General features: G+C 37.0%; 1 protein-coding gene across 2 annotated transcripts in view; it reads left to right on the forward strand.

Annotated features, from left to right (window-relative positions):
• The window catches only part of kiaa1549lb (KIAA1549-like b), a 46,563-nt gene extending 36,393 nt beyond the window's left edge, over positions 1-10,170 (forward strand). For both annotated transcript variants that reach the window (XM_057347584.1, XM_057347585.1), the window contains 5 exons: positions 3,977-4,342; positions 5,132-5,229; positions 5,795-5,931; positions 6,311-6,462; positions 8,444-10,170. In XM_057347584.1, coding sequence (XP_057203567.1) covers positions 3,977-4,342; positions 5,132-5,229; positions 5,795-5,931; positions 6,311-6,462; positions 8,444-8,728 — 1,038 coding nt within the window. In that variant the 3' untranslated portion in view covers positions 8,729-10,170. The remainder of the gene's footprint in view (positions 1-3,976; positions 4,343-5,131; positions 5,230-5,794; positions 5,932-6,310; positions 6,463-8,443) is intronic.
• Positions 10,171-16,762: the final 6,592 nt, after the last annotated feature.

Raw genomic sequence — 16,762 nt, forward strand, 5'->3', positions numbered from 1 at the left:
ACAGTTTTCCAAAGTATACAACAATCGACTTTGCCTGCGATGCTTTACAATGTCTTGATAGAAAGACTAACATGTAAAAGGATATAAGCTTACTTGTCAGAAAGCAATGCAGACTGATTTTTTTCTTGTTCACAACAAATTGCATATAATGACACTAGGCTATTGTAACAGACAACAAATTGTTTAGTCAGAATCAGGCATAAGTACTCAATACACAATTGTAGAAATAACCAGCTGAAAATACATGACAAGATGGAAGTAATGCCCTATGTCAAGCTGATGAGCTCTTGAGCCCTGATTGTCAGAGTGGTACAAAGTTTTTAATCAGAGAGTTTATTTTTCCAGTCTCAATGTTGGGCGTCTGATGCCAGTTCTACCTGGCATAGCATCTCATGGGTGCTTATCCACCGAATCTCCCAATGCTGTGAGTTTGACAACGTAGACAGTTTAAAGAAATGAGGACCAAAGCATCCCGAGCACCAAGACTGGCCTGAGGTTGGTGTTAATAAACTCTGGTGGAAGGATAAATTGTTAATTGACATCCTTCAGCATTTTCCTACTCCAGGCCATATTCAGCAGCCAATTCTCTTGTTCAGGAAGCAGAATTGTTGGCTTTATCTCTTCCTTCTGGATGAATGCTTTTCTTTTCTCTCTTTCTGGATGAATGCCATTGGTCTCAGTATGTTGGTAATTCCTGGGGGCATCAAGTTATATGTCATCCACATGGTATTAATTGCTTCTACAAGCCCTTTCAGGACCTGGCTGTGATGCTTCATGTACCTGCATCACAACAAATCTGAAGTCAGCAGTTTTTTTCTAGCAAATTAATGCACTGAAAAGATTTTTTGAATACAAGCTGCATGGTTATGAAGGTGTGTCTCTATGGAAACAAAAGCACACTCTTATGGTTTGGATTACAGATGTACAGGATTCTACCAAATGCGTAAGCTTGAAAAACATGAAATTGCCAGGACAGAATTAGTGGCACCTACAGTGTACATTTTGATCTCAGATCTTATTAAGTGAAATTTACTGAAGTACACTTACTGAATGCACGTCTCAGCAATTGTAAAGACGCTGACTCTCTTATTTGAAACAACGCTTAGCTGTTTACGCTTACAGTAAAACATATTTGCCCTCTTGCATTTGGTATAAACAATATTGTATTTGTTTTTGTCCTCACACTACGCGTTATGCTATGGTCTGTTCATCTGTAACCCTGTGCTTAGTGTGGGCTCATAGTGACAAATGCTACAGTTCCATTGATTATGGTATAAACACATTGCCATTGGCTAGATTACTGCAGATTCTCGTTCTTGATGGTCTGTGCTGTAAAGGGGGTGATTTATATGATGGGCCAGAGCGCCTCAACTCTCACATGCCACAAAAGAATGAAAGAGATAAGGAAAGATGTGAACTCAAATTCTGCGGTTACAGATTTTTGACACAATGTTAGTACTAGACAGTATAGACAAAAACACTGGAGTGTGTGAAACGAGAGATAAAATAAGTTACATCAAGTTGGTGGATTGCTGCAGTCTATAATTACTCTCTCTCTCTCTCTCTCTCTCTCTCTCTCTCTCTCTCTCTCTCTCTCTCTCNCTCTCTCTCTCTCTCTCTCTCTCTCTCTCTCTCTCTCTCTCTCTCTCTCTCTCTCTCTCTCTCTCTCTCTCTCTCTCTTCACTTGCTGCAGACCACAATCATCTGATGAATAAACGCAACTCCCACACTGTTAATCCATCCAACAGGGACGGATGTTTAACAGACTGTATGGCGCTGATGTTCAGTTGTGTTATGGTTGTGTGTGTTTTATGAGTATCTGTGTGTGCGTTTAAATAAAAATGAGTAATTTAAGTAATTAGAGTTGCATAATAACCTAGCTAACCAGTGAGCCCATTGTATCACTTTATTTTACTAGGACTTTCTGATTTCACTCGGTCCAATTAAAACTCAGAGGACATGTTATGAGGTAAAAAATTAAAAGGTAATGTGGGTCAAGAGAGAATGTAGAATAAACAACTGATTCATAAAGTGTCTCAGAATAGCAGTGCTGTCTCAGGATCACATTTGCTTTCTTGCAGCTTATTATTTCCTCAGTCTTGAGATTTTTTACAACATTTTATCTGCAGAGGATTGTTAAAAATGACTGCTAGCATAAGTTATACAGGGACAGGGGGATTTTTATTAAGCTATAACCATTTTATTATACTGTGCAAGCACCATTAGTACATTCTATGACATAATGGTAAAGAAATAGGAACACATTAAAAACTGTAATTAAACTGTAATTTTACTGTTTTATTTAACAGACTTCTTGTATTTTTTAAATGTGGTTTCTTAAACATCATTTTTTACCTCTGTTGGTATATTACAGTTTTTTTGTTTGTTTACATTTTTTCAGTGAAAACACTGTAGCCGTCGAATAATGTATCTGCCAAATGAATACATTTATTCATATATTTGTATTTTTTTCTTTACATGATTAATGTCACAGTCACCAGCCGCAGTGCCCTTATGCTCCACAGGCTGGCACTATCCTCATCTCCCGGGCTGCCATTTCACACTACACTTCCCATAATCCATTGTTGGACTCATTATGTTGATCACAATCACCTGTGTCTTGTTAACCTGTTTCACTCTGTGTATTATACCCTGTTGGCATATTCAGTCGTTACGAAGTCTTGTATGTGTTACATCTGCATTTCTGAGCATTCGACCCTTGTTGGATTACCGTGTTTTGACCTTGGATTAGTGATGGCGAAGTGAAGCTTTCTGAACCACTGAAGCTTTCAACAAAATTATCGAAAAAGGTTCATTACTCGAAGCTTTTTGAACTCGACTATGATCTCTGCTGGTGAAAGTGTGGGAAAGCGCTGTGTCGCAAAATGTTTCACAATGGACCAACGCTGTAATAAACGAACGAATGAATGCATGGGTAGATTAGTAAATTAATAAATCAGCATATTAAGTACATGACAACAATCTGTTTTAAATGGGCCCTACTCCTCAAAACGATAAACATAACATTTTGTATTGTGGATGTGGACATTTTTCCTGTTTGTAATCAAGTCAAACTCATGAATAGAGGAAGTAAATAAATGCAGGTGCATGCACACAAAAATACACATACACTTTCAAACGATTATAGTAAATCTGTTGCTGTATCAACCCATGAGGGCGATTTTTTAAAACCTTTGAATCAAGTAAGAAGCAGTCACATGGGTGTGTTCGAAACGAAGCTTCGGACGTCATTGGTCACGTGATTTTGATCAAACGAATCAAGCATCGATACTAAGCTTCACTGAAAATCGCTTCATTTTTTTGACACAAGCATCGGAGCTTTGGTGTCACAGCTAACATCACTACCTTGGATTGTTCTTTGCTTTTGTAAACCTTGGCTGCCTGCCTTGACCTTTGCCTGCGACCTCGTCTGGGATTGTTTGCTGCCTGCCCTGGACTTGTTGCCTGTTTGTATCAATAAAGCTGCATTTAGATCCTCAACCCTTCAAGTCTCAGAGCATACATAACAATTAATAGTTTGCTCTTTTTCTGTAATCTATAATTTGCCTTTTTACAGTGTGTCCTTAATCTAATCCCTGTCCTGAAAACTGCCCCTTATTGTTCACTTTAATTTAAAGAAGTCATCATTGCATTTGTTTTTTTTTAATAATGTACAGTTATGAGCCTGAATATCATCATTTCACTTCATGTTGATAATACCCTGATATCATAGAGCAGATGAAGTAATCACTGGAATTATTACTGGTTTGTTCAGGTTATCCTCTAAAACTGATGGTGTTAGTTACATCATGAATAATCTATTGATTGTTTTTGAGTTCCTGTTTAGCCTATTCACCTTTATCTCATTTTAAACTTGTGTCCACTCTGCTCCCTATTATGTATGAAAATAAGTTATTTGTAGGTTGATTTCTCTGAAGTGAAAACATTGCAATGTATGTTTGTTTGTGTGTTGCAGACTGAGCCAGAGATTATTGCTGAAACTGACGTGGACCATGTGGCAAGCGGTCATTATTACGGTTGTGGTCGACAGATGAAAGGTCAATCTGAAACATCCACGCTGAGCTCTCAGCCCTCTATAGATGAGGTCCGTCAGCAGATGCACCTTCTTCTGGAAGAGGCCTTTAGTCTGGCTTCAGATAGCCGTACGGCCTCCAGCAGACACCATCAGCATCCGCCGCTGGGCTCTTATGGCCTGGGTCCAGTCATTCCATACTCCGAGGTGGTAACCAGCACACCAGGCACAACGTGTCGAGGACAGGGAGGTCTGCAGTGGGTGCCAGCCTATAGACCAGACCCTTACCAGTACAGCCTGGCCAAACAGGTGCGCTTAAAATTCTCAGTTTACACCGGAATTATTATAAACAATATTTCAGCAGTTTTAAGGTCAAATCAAAATTGAATATGCTTGCTTTATCAATAGACACTTCTGGTCTAATGTGTGTGATTGATTTGAGTTTATTCCAATGACAAAAAATGCTTGCATTTAAGGCTCTGAAATGCCTTAGAATGTTTCATTTTTTTTAATTGTATTATAATGTTCACTGTTGGGATTATTATATAATTGGCCAATATTGGGACATACTGTATTAACAAAGTAACACACTACTGAAAGTGCAGCTTAGGTTTACATGTGCTAGCTTACCTTTGTACGTATCTACAAACTTTGTCAGTGGATTTTTGATGACTTTTTTGTTGTAGCAATTTTGGTTTTCCATCAAATATTTAAGTCTGTATGAACTTTTATTATATGGTAAAATATGAACGTATTATTCCATACTTTTCTGTATATCTGAGATATCCAAACCAGAAATTGTGGCCAGGATAGCCCAGGCACCATCAGACAATATTTTAGGCCCTGTGAAGAACTTCTGGCAACAGTTAAAAGATTAAAACAGCAGCGGTACAGTATGAACATGTTACCCGATCTTCTGGGCTGGCCAAAGTTATTCTTCATGGCATAGCTGAAGGTACATGAATGAGAGCGAGACCAGGGAAACTGTGAGCAGAATGGACTGGGACGAATTTGCCAAGACACAGGTCCTGGCCAAGAACTGCTAGAAGTGGAAAGAGCCGTCTGAATGTGTCTCTAATGTGGTATTTTCTCACGTAGGCATTCAGGTTTACTCAGCTTCCTGACATGGCTTTAGGGTCTCCTCCACCGCCCATCCCTCCGAGAACATGCCCTCCACCTGAACCCTCACTGAGACGGTCGGAACACATGCACTCACAAATACATAAACACGCAGGGTTGTTTTTTCTATTATGGCAGGGACTTTTCATTGACTGCTGTTGTATAAGAACTAAATAATTCTAATCCTCACACAAATCTTTCTGCATTTGATCTTTTTCAGTGGGACATTCTTTAAATTCACTTTTGCATTTAGATGCTGGTGATGCCGTATAACTTTAAACGTATATCTGTGAAGTCATATACAGTATATGCTAGTGTGTTCTTAAAAGTGTCAAAATTTTGTCCTAGCAGCTAAACATATTTACAATATACAGTACAGTCTGTATTGTTTGGAAAACCCATGAATGACCCTACAAACAATAGCAAGTGTCACATCATGTTCATGACCCTGATGTAAACAATTCAAAGGCTGCTAAATATTCAATTAAAACGTTGTAATATGTCCCCAGCTTTATGTTGCTAATATTAACACTACAAACGAAAGAAATAAGTATTTAATGCTCTTTCTCTAAAAGTCAATACTGCCATCTGGTGTCAAAACTCGCATCAGTGCATGTGTGAAGCTCTTCTCATGTTCCTCAGGTCATCCTCTGACCTTGGTCCAAAGGGTCACTGCTCTGAATCTTCAGCACCGAATCAGCACGGCAGCGCCGCCTATATGCCAGACAGCAGAGCAGCACTTCCACCTGTCACTACTGAGCCTATTCCCAACCACTCAGGTCAGTGTGTCTGTGTGTTTGTCTAGTGAGGTTAGGGGTGTTTGTGTTTCAATAAAATCTCACTTCACACCTTACTTTCAACTGGACAACATCTTAAAACCCTATTATATATCCTCCATTGCGTTTTTGAAGAAACATACATGCTACACCTTTCTAAACTTTGTTTACTAAACTAACATGTTCAATATTTTTGACCCATTGCCTGTCGTATTTGTTTTTGACCCATTGCCTGTACTTCACATTTTAACTGCTTGGAAAATAAAGTAGTTTGTCCTCAGCCATGAAAGTGCCCGTTTATACAAACTGTGACAAAAAAGTAAGGTAAAGTTACATACACCTGTATATTTCCAGTAATTGTTATTCTTTATTTGTCCCTCAGGAAATCCCATGACAGCGGTGTATGCCATTCCAGCCACTCGTCCTGGGTACACGGGCTATTTCATCTCCACGCCACCCTCCTCCTACCACAGCCCGTCCTGGATGTCCTACCCACCTGAACCCGAGGATGTGCCTCCTCAGTGGGCTGAATCTGTAAGAATCTGTTTTACATCATATTATCTTCTGTCAGGTGTTCAATTCTGCAATCTGGGTTGCATCCCAAGGTGCCACCAGCGTTACAGTGCATGAACCATCAATGCAATTGAATGTGGCATAAACCTCATGCAACCAGAAGAGGCTGAATTGGTCCACCCCATGTGTCTCTACAATGTTGTGAATGTGGGGGCCTTCCTGGCCTTTGGAGCAAGTCTGTTACTTATCCCTGTTTGTGTATGCCTGTTTCAATCCAAATGCCTTCACACGGTGTCTTTTTAACCAGTGTCATTTAGAAACCATTTGCTGAACTGAATTTATCGCTGACGTTGAGTGGACACAACAAATTCCTGGGGTAGTTGAGCACATTTCTTTAAATGAACACTTTTAATTTTGAATTATTTATCTCTTTCACAAGTTCAGGGTTGTGCTCTATTCAGAATTGAGTTGAGAATGCCTCATCAGAAGAAAACAAAATTGCCAAGGAACTTCCCCAACTGCCTACTATATAAACAAATTGCAAATAAATGGCTCCCAAAGCATGGCTAACACCGTGTCTACACCGGATGCGGCGCAGCACGATGCGACGTGACAAGAGACAATAGAACGCATCAGAAATAGGGCTGTCAAACGATTAATCGCGATTAATTGCATCCAGAATAAAAGTTTTTTTTACATAATATACAGTATGTCTGTGTACTTTGCATATTCATTTTGTACCTATTAACACAAAAACATAAACATACATGTATATATATTTAGATGTATTTATTTATATTTACCAATAATTGAAATTATTAATAAATGTTTATAAAAAAGAATATTGTATATTTTTCTTAAATACAGTATATACATGTATGTGTATGCGTTTAATAATTCAAAATTAATATGTGGCGCGGTGCGGTGTGACAATCCTATTAGAACAAACCATGTGTCGCGTCGCATCGCGCCATGCCGCGTCCGGTGTAGACACGGTGTTAGAATCTAAAGTGTTGTCACAAATAAGAGCAATAGTTGACAACCAGATTTGGGATCCAATGGCACATGGAGGTATCTGAAGCTCCTTACGCCAAAACAGCTCTTCTGTTAGTGCTGCTCTTTTAAATTAGAGCATCAGCAGAGTGTCACTTATCACAGTCTTCTGTCATCAACTAATTCCTGCCCACAAATACAAAAACAACCCACACAGGAACACAAATCCAAAGGGTCATAAAAGTATTTTGCATGAACATAATTTAGTTTTGCACGGAATTGCAAGTCAGTAAATTCTCCTTCTTTTCATTCTAATTCAATTCAAATTCACACCATAAATTGAAAGGAAGCCATTTTTTAATTCTGAATTTCGCTCAACCCTGGTCATGAGATGACATTGTTGACAGTAGCTGCATTTCCATTACCTTTCAAATAGCGCTAAACAATTGCGAATTGATTATACGTCCAATGGAAACACGGCATAACAAAAACTCCCACATATGCAGAGGTTTTACGCTCGCATCGTGTTCTTTCAGGCAGTTCGATAAAGGTATATTTCGCAAAACTGCAGGAGACAGAATGTTTTTTTAAAAAAAGAAGAAAAAAATACATTTTAGTCAAATAACATCGTTTAATGGATATGCCGCCATTTTGCAGTCTTTTTTTAATTTAGAAGATATCACATAGTTTGCGCAAATCTGTGATGAAACCCAGCTAGTTGTTAAGATTTTATAAATCATGGTTTAATAAAATGATCCAATCACCCAATTCAACTTTGTTTAAATGGAGTGACACGGTTGTTTTCACGTAGATTCTAAACTTTTTTATTTCTTCTTATTGTGAGTGTTGTTGTTGTTCTGCATTTGTCTATTAGTTCCATTTTTAAATCTAGAGTTTGGTCTTCTTCAGTACAGATCGAGATTCAACAACATTACATTTAAAACCAGCCCACTTTAGATGATTGTTTTCAGCATAGCTGTTGTTGACTGTTCGCCGTCTTCTCTTTCAGATGCCCTTACCAGGCTACGCAGAGGCCTTTCCGCATCCCCACTATCCTCAGGGCAGCCCTCTCCTGTGGCACCATAGTCAGGCTGCGTCCGCTCGGGGCGGTCCGGACCATCCGCCCTCTTCATCCACCGCAGCATCCCAGCAGAGTCTGGCAGAGTCTGGGGATCGGATCAGACCTGATGCCCCCCTCAGCAGCCTGTCCACCTCAGCCCTGGTCAAAGCCATCCGTGATGAGGTGGCCAAGCTGGCCAAGAAGCAAGCACACATGTTTGAGTTCCAAGTGTAGAGGTTTCCAGATGAGCAGACCACATTTACGCATTTAGAACTCCTGTATTAATCAGACTTTTAATTATTATACTTCAACGGATCCTTCTATTATACTTAAATGAAATGCCTGTCTGTTGTTTATACACATTTTGTGTGATTCTCTTTTACTCTGGCCATTGTAGTATAACATTGATATATCTAATTCAAGATTTTTTTTGTACTGGGATAATATGATAGTCTAAACAGTTATTGGTTGTAAGTGTTGTGTTTCGTTTATGAAACAGTAATTATTTGAATTTCATCATCAAATTTCAACATCAATGTCTAGACCAGGTGTGACTGAAGTGAAAGTGACCTATTAGTCAGATATGGTGACCCATACCCTTAATGTGACCTCTGCATTTAACCCATCCAGAGAGTAGTGAACACGCACAGCAAGTCGTGAACACACGTACACCCGGAGCAGTGGGCAGCTATCACTGCAGCGCCCGGGGAGCAAGTGGGGGTAAGGTGCCTTTGCTCAAGGGCACCTCAAGCGTTACCCGCTGGCCCTGGGAATCGAACCGGCAACCTTCTGGTCACGAGTCCGACTCTCTAACCAATAAGGGGATGAATAAGGGGATCTAAAAATCATAAAAATGACAGTGGAAGCTAGACACCAGGCCCTTCATTTTGTTTAGACTTTTCACTTATTGGCTACATTCCCACAAAATGTGTTGAATTGCAATTCAAAGAAATTCAACACAGTCCAAAATATGAAAAATGGCTTCCTGGAATATTTTAATAAAACCAAACTGGCATTGACATAATGCTCATTATTTCGTATAGTCTATAATGAGTAAAATGTATAGCAATTAGTTCACACATCTAATATTTATATAATGTATTATTAATATTTCTTTTATTTAAGATAGTCAGGAAGGGAGAGTGGCTAGAGTGGTCAAAGACTAAGCGTCCATCAGGGCATTGTGTTGCAGTTGGTCATTTAATTTAGATAACTTTGATTGATTGTCATCATTTTTTATATTTAGTGTTTAATCAACAGAAGGAATGTGTTATGGTTTAATAACTTGAGACATAGTACACCATGTAATAATGTTCTGTAAAAGGTGCTAATGTAGATGTAATGCCTCATCATAATCATCATGGTGGAGTTAAATGTAAAAGAGCTTTCATGCCTAATAATGACTTTTTTTCTCTTTTACATTGTTTTTTTTCACATTTAACACATTGTTTGTTTCACATAAGGGCTTTTTTATAATGTAACATAAAATGCATTTGAGAGAGACTCATCTGTCTTATACAATGGATCTGTTTACTTTAAAGCAGTTTGACTGGCAGTCTGAAAGTCGATAATGCATGAATTAAGATTCTGTATAAATGATTTAAATCTGACGTGTACTGTTCAAAATGCACTTTACTCTTGATTTTTGTGCACATGCAAGTAAAAAAATACCAAAATCGTATGGTATTATTATATATTATTGTAATAATATATATTATATTTCAAGAATGATCCAGTACATTCACATTAATAATACTGAACTAGCTCACATCATTTAGCCGATCAAAACTATACACAATTCACTTGGGCATGCTATTCGTATCCTCAAACACCTGATGATTGCAGAGTCTGGGCATGTTTTGTGCTTTGTGTGAGAAATTACTTCAGGAGTTTGCCATCAAAGGGATGGTTCAACCAAAAATTAAGTTTTCATCATTTACTCACCCTACTGAGCAAAACTAAACAACATTGGCATCTGTCACTTTTGTTTCTACAAAGGGGAGTCATATACAGGTTTTAAATGACATAAGAGTGGAGAAATTATGCAAGATAATTATTTTTTGGGTGAACTATCCCTTTAAGAGACCACAATAATGCATTCCATTAGTTTTCCTTACAATCTTTTTTAGTTATAATCCATTTCTTCAGAGGCAGCTTGATATAATTGATTTACCTTTGACTAGAAAGGTACTGCAATGATCAAAACAGAAAATAAATAAAATGAAATAGTTCATTACTAATAGATTTTAATAGATAGAATTATATGCAAAAACTGCAAAACATATCTTATAAACAGAACTAAAATATAAATTGTGAAGACAAACAGAAATGTTCATAAATACAGTATATCCCCATAAGTATTGGATGTATATTATTGAATATATGTCATTAAATTAGTGGATCCCTATATATTTGAATATGCAATTAGTCAACCTTTTTGTAATACCTTATTAAACTCTTTTTTATAACTTAGGTAACATTTAACAAAAAGGTCTCTTTCATCAACATTAACTGACAAACATTACATCAGAGTTTCTCAAGGTAGCCTGGCGGCATAAGGATCCTCAAAAACTTGACAAAAAAGTTTGTGAATTTTTGCATCAGAACATTAACTAACAAAGAGCAACATATAGTTACAACATTTACTTGTCTTTATTTATGTATTAACCAATTGTATTTTTTGGTACGCATATTCTTCACAGTGAAGCTATAGAAGAACCATTTTTGGTTTAGAACCTTTCATTCAAAGGTTAAATACGGTTCTTAAATGAACTATTTCTTTATTACCTTTACATAGTCTAAAGAACCTTTTGTGAAACATTGACTTTTGATCCACTAGTGAAAAATCCAATACGTGAAATATGCTTTCCCTTTCAAAGAGATTACAACGTAAGCAGATCACTACTGCAGTATTTTATGTCAGAATAAAGAAATATTTTCATGTATTGCTATAAATTTTTTTTTAAAATAAAGTCAACATAATTTTAATGTTTCAGACGGCTTGAATCGTTTTTTTGAGTGTGATTAAATAAACAAGCAAATTCAAGCCTTCACTGTTACATTACAATAAACCACTGGTAGTTGACAAATATACCGTTGAGTCCTTTGGTGTGACAGCAAAAAATAGAAAACAAATAATAGTTTATAAAAAATATAAATAGTAGGGTACAACAGGGCTGAAGGCACACCTTAAGAAACAATGTGCTTTTCAGTTAACCCATATTGTATGATTGTAGAAAAAATATACAGGTATATGCTTGTATTAAACATTTATTGAGCAACAGATTTTGTGTAAAAATAAATCATAAGTGGTTAATTTTGTTCACAAATCTTATATGAGGTGGTGGGTTTTACCCGCAGGGTAAATGCTCACAGTATTGAACAAATACTTAAAATAATAAAGCTAAAAAACATGGTTTTAATAGCGTTTCATTAAATGCTTGTTCAAAATAATCACTTTAGCAAAGTTTGTACTATTTTTGTTTATTTCGATAAATAAAATAATTATTTTTTGTTCAATAAATATACTGTCATTAAAATAAGTTAATATCACAATATATAAAATACAGAAACAAAATTACTTAAAAAAAAGTAAAGATTTTGAAAGCATTGGAGATCTCATAATAATTTAATATAGATTTACAGTAGTAACAATGAATGATATTGTCACGGCTGTCGTGAAAGAACTCAGATGCAGGCAGGCAGTGAAGGGGTTAACAAACAAGACTTTTATTACCAACAAAAACAGAACCAAAACACCCACGAGGGGGTAAACGAAAAGGTAACAAAATAATAAACTAACAACAGGACCTAGGCTAAACTAACACTAAACTAAACAATACTTGACAAATGGCTAAACTAAACACTTACTAGGGGGATTCACAGCAAAACACCAGAACACAGGACACAGCGAACATGGAGCGTAGGGTAGACATCAAACGGTGAGCACAACAAACGCAATACACGAGCACAAAACAAAGAAACAAGAAGGTATTTAAAGGAAAGACAAACGAGGGATAACGACACAGGGCAGGTGTGGGTAATCAAACACTAAGGGAAAGATAACAAGGAAACGAGAGGAGCGGGGCCAATGACGAGACACTGGAGAGAACGTATATTATTGTCAAAAGGACAATAATATGTTTCTCTCCACACATAACCAAAGGCTTTGCCATGGCTCTGCTACAGGACCAAGAAAGACATGACTAAATGAAGCAGAGCCATGACAGATATTTTATGATATTATATGATTAATATAATATTTTAAATATAATGGATTCATTATAAATATGGTGGACACCCAACTTAATATATGATATTTATCATCTGAATCTAACCATGTCATGTCAACAAATGGAAACATCAGCCAGCTGTTTATTATCATGTTAATTTAGTGTGCCTTTAGCCCCAACAACAGGGGTGCTTTTTACTCCAAATGCCATATACTTTTACATTCTTCTGTTATTGAAAACTTGTGGCTTTAATTAACCTGAACAAAACTAAAAAACATTATCAAGACATTTATCTGAAAATGAGTAGCCTAATTTTAGCGATTCTCGTGTCCTTCTTGAACATTTTGAAAAACATAAAATATTAGATCAAATTAGCACCGAATCAATTTTGCGCTCCTGCCCGCGATCGTGTAAAAGATCAGCTAAATATCATGCTATTCAATACAGCATTTTTTTGTGCCATGTAATGGTTTACAGGAAAATAAAAGGTGCCTTTTGCCCCATAGAGCCTTTAGCCCCGTTGTACCCCATAAATGAATAATCGTATATGATTTCTGTCACACCATACACATTTACACATTTAGTAACGGGTCTATTATTGAAAATTATTGTATTTAAAGAAACTGTGTAGGTCTACTCACAATTATTCAAAGACGCAAATAATACAAATATCTGCTCATTGTTCCCATCCACCGAGCACATCTGCCTGTCTCGGATCCTCGGCCCCATAACTCCAACATCTTCTCTTCTGTTTGTTTTACAATGTACAGTGTGTTTTCTGTAAAACAGCTTTTGCAACAATGGACAATTGTGAAAAGCTCTATAGTAAATGTTAATTGTGACCAGCAGGGGCCCCAAGCCTTTGAGTGGTGGTTAAAAATTCTATTGCATATGGAACTTTTGTACTTACTGACTTTTTTGTGTGTGCTTGAAACTTTCTCTGTAACTCAATAATACTCAAAATAAGTGTGTCTTAAAGGGATACTTGACCCAAAAATTAAAATTCTGTCATCATTTACTCACCCTCAGATTGTTCCATATCTGTATACATTTCTTTGTTCTGTGAACACACAGGAAGATATCTGGAAGATTGTTGATCAAATCTCTCACCTATTGACTCCCATAGTATTTATTTTCCCTACTATGGCAGTAAATGGTGGGTGAGATCTGACATTTTTCCAAATTCCTTCCTGTGTGTTGTGTTCAGCAGAACAAAGAAATGTATACCGGTTTGGAACGATCTAAGGGTAAATGAATAATGATGACATAATTTTCATATGTGGGTGAAGCATTCCTTTAAATGTCCATATAGTCTGCATGCATATGGATTGATGTTAATAATCACATCTTCTGCAGTCTTCCATCAGATAGAGAAGCTCTCGTATCGATACTCTGCATGTGCTGCTCCAGAGGTCCGATAACCAGCATTTATGCATTTATCTTTGTGGCCACTAGATGTCAGGAATGACTTTCATTCAATTTCAAAACCAAACGGTAACTCTTGAATCATCTAAATCAGTGGTTCACAAACTTTTCAGATCAAGTACCACCTTAAATTAGTTGCTCCAAGTACCACCTCATGACCTCCGTAGAAAAATCACATGAATAAACATTAAATTTAATAGACTAGTTGCTGTGAATATTTATCTTTACACCTCGTCCTCCAATTCTAATGTATTATTAATAATACAAAGATTTTTTTATTTACCAGCTGTTTTCAAACTAAAGAACATGAAAAACATGGAAAAAACAAGTTAGTCGGCAGTAATAGTGAACACAAAACAGTTTTCTGTGGTGTTCAGTAGTGTAGTGTACTGCTCGGTAAATGACTTTTATGGGGATCTATTAACTTTGTGGGGACTTGAAGAAAGACTACAAACCTATAATAAAGACAGACAATGTAGAAATAATATTTAACACAGAAAATAGTATACGTATATTTATTTAATCATCAAGAGAACAGCTGTGTATAACAAACAGAGACTCACACTTTACTGTAGTGGTATGGGGAAAGCAAACAGGTTCACAATTCGCGTGCTTTTGATCGCCGTATTAATATTAAAACGCCGATTTCTTAACGCCGCCAGGCGTTAATTAAGCGCCGCCTGGCGCTAAATTAACGTCATACGCCGCCACGCGTTAAAATAACGCCGCACGCCGATCGACGTTAAGTTAACGTCACTCAAAATGCAAACTTATTAGCTAATATACATAGCCCCTCCTCTTCTGGGTTTGCGAGCTCTACGGCAAGTCGGAGGCTCGGAGCATCCAGTACAATTTCCAAGGGCGCTGTTCACTTAAGTTAACTGGGGGACCGTAGTGTCACCTCAAATCCATAGCCATCTTAACTTTGTGGAAAACAAAAATGTAAAGAAATGAAAGAAAAAACAGCTGAAAAGAAAAACATATAACTACTGCAGTACGTTCCAGCAAGCAATGTGTAAACGCGGGTGCGTAAATGATGACATAATTAGTAGTAAAGTGAGTCCTTGCTGTTAGTCTACAGGTTATCTCGGTTTGCTCGCAGTCGCATGTTACGTCTTTAGCTGGTTCGAGTCCCGCTCGGACCATTTGCAGATTTTTACATCGTTGGTCTTGATAAGTTTATCTGTCACATGGATTTTTTTTATGTTTTAGCATTTAATGCGTGGTTAATATATAAAGAAAGTCAGGAATAAGAGCTCTTTTTCCACAACAAACTTACAGGATATTCTAAGTTTCTTAAGCGCTCCCGACAGTCTCGCCAACAGCCTTTCAACAATCACCTTAACGCACATCACCTGCCCACTTAAATTTCATTAGCACGCGACCATTCACATTACCTACGGGACATATTGCTTACCTCCGTGAAGAGACTGACGCTATACCGTGTGTGGCACTGCAAAGAGGCTTGCGTTACTAAAAATAAACAGCCACATTTCCAGTTGAAATAAAAAATATTATACATTCTTTATATTATTCAGCTCATGGAATGTGCGGGATTCAGGGTTGGTGGCGTATGTTTCAAAAACATAATTAAAAAGCCTATCGTGCATTTTAATGCACAATTTAGGCTATGGCCAAAGAAATTGCATTCATCATATTACTGCAAAATATGTCCACTTCAATCAAAATGAGTCTGACTATTAGGTTAACGGACTTAAATACAGTAAAAGAGAAAATAAAGTGCGGTGTTGAGAGTTATTCAAAGATTATAAATCACAAAAATGATCTTACTCTGACTGAACATCCAAAACGTGCGCATATTAGATAATACACAAGATTTGTGTCTCAAATATTTTTTGTATTGTCAACATTTACCAGCCATTTACGAAAAATATATGTTTTAAGTGTTTCTTGAATGAAGAGAGAGACGTGGTTGACCGGACTGTATCTGGAAGATCGTTCCACCAGCATGGAGCAAGCAGCAGTGAAGAAGAATGAGCGGAAAGATTTATGATTTAATACCCTTTTGTGAGCTACCAGGCGCCGTTCATTCCCTGAGCGCAAGGCGCTATTTTGGGGTTATTATTATATAATGTTTTTAAGTGAAAAAGACAGACGTTTTAAATGGAAATATATATTGTTTTATTTATTTAATGCAGAACAACAGGTGCAATTACAACAAAGTGTTTCCTTTATGCAAAAATAAAATGAAAAAGACACCTAGCCATCTTAGATAAATATACATTGTCAAATGAAAATAAATAAAAGCTAGTTGTTTAGCCTGCATTGAAAACTTATACAGAGCCTCAATACAGGTCAACGGAGTGAAGTCTAAAAGAAAACAAATTAAGCCGATTTATGCAGCTACAGTAACTGTGCAAAACGAATACAACACAAAAAGCCCTGGATAGTGTGACATTTACATTAATATATTACTCATTATATTACTTATAACAACCTATATCCACAACAAACGTACATTAAGTTTCTTAATCGCTCCCGACAGCCTTGTAAACGGATACAGAATAAAAGCATTTTTGTTAACTTTATTAACGGAAGAAAACGTTAATAAAGCAGACTTCACATAATAGTAGTTCTCCAGTAGAGAACA

Source organism: Triplophysa rosa, linkage group LG12, assembly GCF_024868665.1.
Source record: "Triplophysa rosa linkage group LG12, Trosa_1v2, whole genome shotgun sequence".
Classification (NCBI taxonomy): Eukaryota; Metazoa; Chordata; class Actinopteri; order Cypriniformes; family Nemacheilidae; genus Triplophysa; species Triplophysa rosa.